Source organism: Salvia splendens, chromosome 7, assembly GCF_004379255.2.
Source record: "Salvia splendens isolate huo1 chromosome 7, SspV2, whole genome shotgun sequence".
Lineage (NCBI taxonomy): Eukaryota > Viridiplantae > Streptophyta > Magnoliopsida > Lamiales > Lamiaceae > Salvia > Salvia splendens.
The window spans coordinates 1,562,697-1,572,366 of NC_056038.1; the positions used below are offsets into that span (position 1 = coordinate 1,562,697).

At 33.8% G+C, this 9,670-nt stretch overlaps 1 protein-coding gene across 1 annotated transcript; it reads right to left on the reverse strand.

Moving 5' to 3' along the window:
* Positions 1–4,832: 4,832 nt before the first annotated feature.
* Positions 4,833–7,607, reverse strand: LOC121741985 (ATP-dependent DNA/RNA helicase DHX36-like). Its single transcript, XM_042134981.1, has 3 exons — positions 7,207–7,607; positions 5,777–6,024; positions 4,833–5,413 (listed from the first exon to the last, which is right to left on the reverse strand). Exons 1-3 carry the CDS (start codon positions 7,460–7,462, stop codon positions 5,060–5,062), a joined length of 858 nt encoding a protein of 285 aa, XP_041990915.1. The 5' UTR covers positions 7,463–7,607; the 3' UTR covers positions 4,833–5,059.
* Between the last annotated feature and the right edge of the window lie 2,063 nt (positions 7,608–9,670).

Genomic DNA, 9,670 nt, shown 5'->3' on the forward strand with positions numbered 1-9,670 from the left:
TGTGTATCAGTGTCTATATAGACACAGCATTTTGATCTCGTTATTTTCCTTGCATATATAGTACGAGTAAAATTTATATACATATTTAATTTCAGAGAATACGTATATTTACTTTGAATACTATTTATACAACAAACAATAAAATAGGAGATATAAATATTGATTAATCTAAATTCTTTTTTTCATTCTGAATTTTTAGTTAGAGATATGCATCTTCTTTAATACGATTATTTTATTAATTATAAATCCAATCACAATACATGAACAGCATATACACCGATAAAAGTTAAATACTGTTCCTATGCTTGGCCACTTAAAAAAATTCTTGAAGGCAATCACATTATACAATGAATAAAAAGAAACAAAAAATTAATGTTTATAATATAAAAAAACCAGATCAAGGAACAATAATTTAATTGTAGACATACACATTACGCATAAATTAATTTATTTAGTATAGAGTATTTTGTTTGTCACATTTAATAAGGAAATGACGCATGCATGACCATAATAATTGTCACAAATCATAAAGAAAGTTATGAGACATTGCACCTTTGGTATGTTTACTTCACCCATTTTTACACTTTTGGTATAAAAGATAGCACGTAGTACAATTTGCGTAATTTACATATTAATTGTGGGAAAAGTTACAAAAAAGTTGCATATATTATATACTTGGCTGACTACCTTAAATGATGCACAGTTTATATCTTTTTGACAACCATGTCTGTTTTAATTTGATCGAAATTACGATGATTTTATAAACCCCAAAAGTCACGCAAAGTCATGTTTTGTTATTCCCTTCATTTAAAAACCATGTTGTTGCACAAGAAAATTAGTGAAAATGTTGTTAGAAGGACCTAAATATGATCTTTTATATGCATGAATTAGGTGAAAACTCCACTTTGGAAGAGAAGAGATGGTCACAATTTGGTCGTTGCCAAAATTGAAGCCTCACTTACTATACATGAAGTTTGGACCAATTAGGACAAAGTCAAGCAATTGGTCCAATTGATATACATATAAACTCATTTAAAGTTGAGGAGTTAGGACCACATGCCCAAGAAAACACACACACACACAAATACATGTCAAAATGATGACAACAAACACACATACACACACGTATGAAGGCATATGCCCTATATTTAAGGGATGTGACCAACATACAACACATGTGTCTCTCATTAGTCTCGGACTCTTTCACTTCAATAATTATAATTTTCTCAACAATGGTCCATGTGGTATTTGTGAGTTTTTTTGTTGGCATCGATACACATTTTTTTTATAATAGTGTTTGTTTGGTTTGGCTTTGGCATGTGGGGCTTTGATTGTGTCGTTGTTTTGTGTTGCTGGCAGTTTCTAGTCTTGTCTTCGCTTGGTATTTGATTTGTGGTCTTTTTGTTAATATGACGTCTATTTTAGTATGTTGGGGGAAGTTTTTGTCTAGCCATCTCTTGCGTCTTTTTTGTGTATTCTTTCTTTCTACAAAACCTATCTATGAGAACAAGCTGGACTCAAACGACATAAATTCAAGGTTAATAACAACAACAACCAAGAACCAGACAGAAAAGGCCAGCATCAGACCTATCTTAATCTAATAGGCGAGTGATATCCATTTCAATTGCGGGACAATGTTACGTATAATTAGTGTCATATTCTCTATAACAAAATTAATTCCAAATTAATTTAATTTTGAACAATTTCAGAACAAATTAATTTTGAACTACTCCATCCGTCCGCCATTAGGAGTCTCATTTGTGGGCGGCACGAGTTTTAAGAAATGTTAAGAAAAGTGGGTGGAGTAAAGTTAGTGGAATAGGAGTTCCACTTATATATATTAGTTTTAAATGAAAAGTGAGTGGAATGAGTTAGTAGAAGGTGAGACCCTATTATCTTTTATAGTAAAAGTGAATCGGAACTCCTATTCGTGGACGGATTAAAATGGAAAAACGGGACTCCTATTCGCCGGATGGAGGGAGTAACACATTCATAGTGCAAATTCATTACACATTTAAACAAGCATAATCGTGTAGGAGTAGTGTGTGTGGTGTGTGTAATGATGGGAACAATTCAAGTGTTCGATTAGTCACATTCAATGATGAGGCTACATATCAATTCAAGATATTGAGGCCCCAATTTGATGCCACCTTTCCATACATGAACATGCATTTTAATTACAAATAATATTACTATTTTGTAGGGCTGGAAAATCGTGCGGATTGGGTCGTTATCGGGTCAACCTGATAATGACTCAACCCAATAAGGCCTAACCTGAATCCGACCTGTTAAAGAAACTATAAATCCTAACACGAACCCGACCTGCTACCTTCAAATCCGAACACGACCCGCACCCGACACGAACCCGTTATCGACACGATATAATATGAGTTGACACGACACGATAACAACCCGAACCTGATATTACACGATTAAACCTTAATTTTTAACCTAATTTACACAATTAAAATTCGTTTTATACTATTTAAACCTAATTTATAAGAAATTAAAAAATTAAAATAATATATATATTTTTAAATAATAATATTATTTCTTAATGGGTTACTCGTATCCGACTCGCATCCGACCCGAAATTATCGTGTTCTTAATGGGTCAACCCGATAAGGACACGGATCCAATAAGACTTGATCTCAACCCAATAATTTCGTGCGAATTCGTGTCAGATTATCGTGCTGTGTCGAAAATTATCAGCCATACTATTTTGGAGAGTAATAATTGTTTGTATATACCTTACTTGTCAGTATTTTATTTTATCTATACATATAATGTGAGAGAAAATTATTGAAACAAAAATAGATAGTGGGAAATGCAACAACCACTTCCACAGGTTAATAATTGCTGCTGGTAAAATCAATGCATCCATGATGTATCAATTCATTGTCAGTCTTTCATTTGAAAGAAAAAAGAAAAATAAAAAGATGAGCCAACTTAATTATAACTAAAGGATTTTGAACAAAAAGAAACATTTCTAACTTTAATCATAGAGGATTTTGGGCTTCTGCAAAGAGAACGGAATTAATTCCTTTGCTTTTGAGGCTTTCTTTATTCAGTAATTTTATTGTTGGTTTTGGACAAAATGGTACTTCTTATTTATACCCCACTATTTAATTAGTTTACATTATATAATAAGGAATGTTTTAATTCCATCTTTTGGTCCTTTGTATATATATCTCCGCAATTAATACACTATTTTCTTGAAAATGATACTATAACCACAAAAGCTTAAGAAAAAACAGACAGAAAAATAAAAATTAAACCAAATCCCTACACTGCGTCAATCAACAACTTCACAAATTTAAGGTGACAATGGTGGTTGGAATAAGTGGTAATTTTCAAGAATTTAACCACAAATGACAAGAAACAGAAACTCCACAAAGACAAATAAAAATTAAATCAATGAAGTGTCAAGTTCGAATCCTCCGTGGTGGCTTTCAAAATTTATATTTATTTACCCAATAAAGAAATGTTAAATCAAAGCCCTAAACAATATTAGTGGATAGTTTGCCAAAATTTAAGTGTGTTATGTGGGTCTAATGGGCAACACCTATAAAATTTTAAAATAATTACTTATTTTTATCATAGCGATGTAGAAGATTGATGCATTGTTAGGGCAAACTAACTCGAAGGCTCTCTCTCCATCAACAAATCCCAATGTATTCTCTATGTTGAAAGATTAGATTTCTTGTCACGTCGAATTAGTTAAGATCACCAAATTGCCAAATAAAGAAGCAAAACACCTTGTTTATCCCTTGAAGTGCAAATCAAATTCTAACGAATCTTAATTAATGATTTTGTTACTTAATTTAATTTTATAACCCAAGATTTGTAAATATGTACTCCCTTTGTTCCATAGCAGCGAATACGTAAGGAAGAATAAAGTAAAAAATGAAAAAAAAGGTAGAAAGATAAATAGAGAATAAAGTAAGAGAGAGTAAAGTAAGTGAGAAGAAATGCGTTGACTTTTATTAACAAGAGAAATGACTCTACTATTATGGAACGTACTAAAATGACAAAATAACTCTACTACTGTGGAACGAATGGAGTATTTGAAAAACTTGTCTAACAGAGTATAGTAGAAAGAATTAAAATCTGCCTGAATAAAGTAAGTCCTCTCCCCTTCTTTGGCCTTTTTTTCAATCATCTTTTGATAAAGAAACTTTCTTGAAATTAAGTTATAATTAAAGTGAGAATCTGTAACGTCAAATCATGTAGTTGGGGAATGGATGGGATGGTGGTGGGGGTCAAAATTTTAATTATTACTCTCTCTGTCTTACTCAAGATTGCCACATTCTTGAGTGGCACGAGATTTTAGGAGGTGTTGTTAAATGAAATAAAGTACAGATGAAAAATGTAGTTGAATATTTTAATAAGGAGAGAGGAAGGAGAAGGTTATTTCCAAAATTGGAAAGGGGTCATCTTGATTGGGACAAACATAAAAGGAAAGATGACCATCTTGAATGAGACATAGGGATAGGGAGTATATAATTTCAAGTTATAATTATTTCAATAACGTATATAATTTGACTTTTGGAATTTTTTTATTTAAAAAAATCAATTTGAACAAAACTGAAAATTCAATTTTGGAAGAAAAAAAAATGCCTAACCAAATCTGAATATTCGAAAATTTCAAACTGAATTAATAGTATTTAAATTTTATTGAATTATTCAGATTGCAAATATTTTCCAAGTATGTCAAAAATCATTCTTTCATTAAATTCTCAATAAAACTTTTGACCAATCAATTTTTAGGTTAACTGAAATAACGATTTTGTTTTTTATTTCTTATTTTACCAGTTAACCCAACCAATAAATATTCAAACAATTTGATTAATACTTATTTACTTTTCCCGAAAAATAGGAAATATATTGTGTGTATTCTGGTACTAAAAGAAGAAAAAAAGTATGAACACAAAAGTCTAACACAGAGCCACATAGTGTAAAATGATCAGATCCACCAAAATATGAAAGTGGCAAGTCATTCCAGATTTCAGTAGCTCAACTACCAATACAAAGCTATGCCGGTTCGGGAAACACCTACTCAGTAATAACGGGAGGCAGACTCGTAGGCGCGCCCCCTTGGGTACGGAGCTTTAGCCTCGTATCCGTGATCCCTAGCATTGGCAGGGTATCGGGGCCCCCGTTCTCTGTAAGAGTCGTACGAGTCTGAGTTGTAAGAGCGGTGTGATTCGCCACCCGATCCTGCGTTGGCACCTCGAGGGTCGGTACTAGGGCCACCAGCTCCACTGGCGGGATACTGATCCATGACGATTTGTTGGTATTGCTGGTGCCTTGCTTGAGATTCTCTCCGGAGAAACTCGTCTCTCCAGCCGACGTGCTTGGCTCGGAGGGCGAATAACTGCTCTTCGTATTTGACATTGATTGCGTTTATTCTCTGCAACACAATTACACAGAAAGGATTATGGTTAGGCTGATTTCAAGAGACAATTTTCGACCATTTACTAGAAAAGCTTAGGCGAACATTATATTATGTGACGAAGGAATCCACTGTTGGGCAGGAAAACCATGTTTCGATATAACTGAGGATGTATTCGTATACAGCCAACGAAATTAGATTGTTCGGTTTAAAGAGAGAATAAGCTATCCTCCCGAAAACATTGACCATAACAATCTGCAAACATAAGAATTAAAGTTTCCTGCTATTCCCGGTGTCTCACAGTGACCCGTAAAAGAAGAATTGATAAGTTTCATCAATATTTCCAAAATACTTCACATAAAAAACAGAGCCGGAACATACCTCCCTATGCCTAGCATTTTCAGCATCCTCTGCATCAGTTTGTTCTTTGCTCAGTTTCATGATATCATCCACAAATCTCTGTTCAAGGCCTTCCAAAGTCGGCGGCATACGATTATCTTCATAGCCTATATCCATATCCTCTTCATGGGACTGAGATCTAGGATCTCCTCCACCCTGTCTCTCCACTGGCATGCGGGGATCCATCCTCTGGTTCTGGTAATAGGATCGGGGAGCATCACGCCCTTGACCTATAAGGAAAAACAAAGCAATTTATGATCGAAGACACCACTTAGCAAAGATTTTACTAGAGCCTGCACTAGGCAATGACATACCTGGTTCTGAGTGTTATAGGGGTAGCTAAAAACATTTCACTGATTTCTTTCAATAAATAGGAGTACTACTAGTTACTTTGGAAAATTGCAAAAGCCAAGAACTATTGAATTAAACCCAGCCAATCTCCAATTAAACCTAAGTATGATACGAAACAACGAATGCTCGAACATGGCAGGTATACAAACAGGCCCAAGAAAGGTGGTTGATTTGGCAACAAATGCAGCAGAGGACTGCTGAACCTGTTTGTTATGTTAACTGCAACTACTGCAACACCATTTTGGAGGTATCTTTTTCTTTCGATTTATTCCACTTAATTTGCATGTAGTTAGCTAATTAAAACTTCATCAAGAAATCAAATTTCAGTACTTCAAGCTCGTAAGCAATAGGGTTAAGGAAAGAAGTAACCTTTTGAAAAATCCGGTTTTCGGATGTGTGTTTTCGGATGGCTTTATTGTAATCAAGCAAAAAGATTCAATTTTTATCTCTTGAATGTAGTTTTCTGGCATCCAAGGTGGAGGCAGTTTGAGGCTGGCAAAGAAGATAGAGTTGAAGGATTCATAGTTATCTGTTATCTATTACTAGTAGTTATTTTATCTGGAGTATTATTATCTTGTTCGGAGTCTTGTTTGAAGTTAATCTCTTTTCCTTTTCGTGGTAGGAATCTTTTATCAAACAGTTGGCAGGTAATACAGATTGCCCTCTTAAAATAGAAACGAACCTCTCTACAAGCAGCATCCTAAATCTTAAGCCAAACAACAGTAATATAATCTTAAGCTTAAGATTAAGCTAGCTCCTAGATTCTGATGTTTAAGCAAGCAAGCGGGTTTGTTCAATCTTTGCAAAACCTCTACTTTCCATAAATAAATCGATGAAACAAATTAACCATCGATTAATTAACCTCATTTCAACTATCAATTCTCATAAATTAACCACATTACACAACCAATTCACATAACAGCTTCAATCGAGACAATTGAATAAATTGTGCAAAAGCAGCATTCACACTAACGTAAAAACACTACAACAAAATCACCAGCTCAATCGCCAGAAAACTACTAACAAACTCAAACGAACAATCAATTAAAAAGAAAACTCGCCTTCGGAGAAAGGCGCAGTGGGAGACATAGAAGCTTGCGGCAATTTAGCTTCGGGGCCATCTCTTTCCCACCGCCATTGATTGTTATGCTGAGCTCCTTCCTTGTCCCCAGACTGCTGTTGCTGCTGCTGCTGCTCTTCGTGTCGCCCCTGGTAATACCCTGACTTGCTGTTCTGATGCGATTGAGAGCCGCCGCTACCGTATCCTCCTCCTCCGCCGCCGGACTCGCCGCCGTAGTGCCCGCCCTGCCGCCGCATCGTCTCCGTGGATTAAATTATGAGCAATTTTACCCTAATTATTGTGGAATTTGTCTGGTTCCAGCTCGATTCGAAGCCCTTTCGCTCTATAATCAATCGTGAATGGGGCTATTTCATATCCATTTCGTCTAATTCAACATGTTTGATTTTGCAGATAATTTTGTTTTATTTTTATTATTTGAGGGAAAAAAAGTACTAGTGAATTAGGCCTCGAGTTTTAATATGGATCTTCACTATTTAGGCCCAACCCAAAGTCTACTAGAAGCCCATTGATTTGACTCTATGAATACTACTAGTACATGTCTATAAAGCAATAGTTAGGTGAATAGGTGTGGATATTCATATTTCGGATTTAATTTTTGCAAAATTCAAATCGATTTGAAATTTTGAATTTTGAGAATGTATAAATTCAAACAGGTTCGAAATATCCATTAATTTGACACTTGAAATTCTATGAATTATTTTTTACTAAAAAACCAATAGTAAAAAATTAGTTATTACTCCTATGATTTTTAATAATGTCTCAAGACAGCCCACTCGAGACGCTATGACATGCAAGTGTGTTTGTGAGCCATGGCTCGATGCTGTTGAAACACACTCAAAGTTCTACGATATCATTGAGTTTGTGAATGAGTTGAATTGGTATGTAATTAGAGAAATCCTAGTTTCTTGAAAACGTAAATAATATTATTAATCAAAAACTGCGGTAGAAAACAAAGACACCACTATTTAGGGCTCGGTTTTATCATGGAGTGCACACTATTTACGGAACACTATATATTAAGTAAACAATATTTAAATAAAATAATATTTCAATAAAGCATCTATTTAAATATGATTTTAAATAAAATGTTGTAAAAATAGTTTGAAATTAAAAAAAATCATTCTTAACCAATAATGGGAACATAATTTTATAACATCACTTTGATTTGATTATGGATATTTTGCTCACCCCTAATAAAATAAATATAAAAATATAATCGGCTATTTATGAGTAAAATTTATATAATATGCGATGATATTTTTATAAATGTATATCAAGAGTAATTAAATTTCGCGATCCAACACAAAAATATTCCAAAATAGATACTATTATTTAAAAACAAATAAATCTTTAAGAATATTTTTAAGAAAATAAGAAAACTTCAAGCTAGTGGCATTTCAAAGAAAATATAATCATAAAGCAAATATTGACATACTTCTATCAAATTATTGGAAAATGGAAAAAGGAAAATATGTAGCCAACAAAAAATCAATTTAGCTTCAAATTTTCTTCCACAAACCCGACAACTAAATCTATAAGTGGTGTCTCATCCTATGTAGACATATAAACCTATTAGCTAATTAATCAAATCCCAATTCTTGAACATTTTTTTTGTATTACATCCCAAATATGTGCTTTGTCTCACGGTACATTTTATAATTTTAAAAAGTGTTTTATTGAATTTCAGTCAATCCTATAGATTAAAAAAAAATTGTTCACGATCACAACTATTGCTGATGCTCAAAACTAAATCGTTTTATCATGTATATCTTTAAAATTCGAGTGCAACAACGTCAATTTAGCAGGAAAAAGGTTGCAACATTAGAAGTCAGCGGCGGTGCGACAGCCGTCACCGACAATTGATGGTAGACAAAGACAGAAGTGAACCTCATCCTCAAAGTCGAAGGATTAGGGTGAAGATACATCACAATGGGGTCGACGGCAGCTCTAAATTTGAAGACTGAATTTAATGGCGTCTACCAGCCCTCATCGTGGACTCGATCGACTATCTCCGACTCCACTTGGATCCGTACCGTGTACATTACTTTTCAAAATGCTGTGATTAGATTGCAATCGGAACAAAATACTATAGGCTGACAACAAAATCTCGTAGGTAACAAATAATCTTGTCTTGCTATACTTGGCAATGATGGCAATAATAAAGAGATGAAGATTTGATACGCAAATTAGGGTAAGTGGAAAGCCTTGTGTACCCATGATCTTAATTTTGTGGGTGTTCATAGGTAGACAATAATTTTATAATAATTGCTTAAAATAAACAATTATCATTATATTCGACATATATCATATGTAACACATTGATATAACAATGAGAGGAATGATATGCTACATACGTGAAGTGTTAAACTTTGAAAAAAATATTGAACGTGAAAAATAAAGTGCACTCTATTTCTATAAATAAACAGTAAATACTTGGGAAAAAA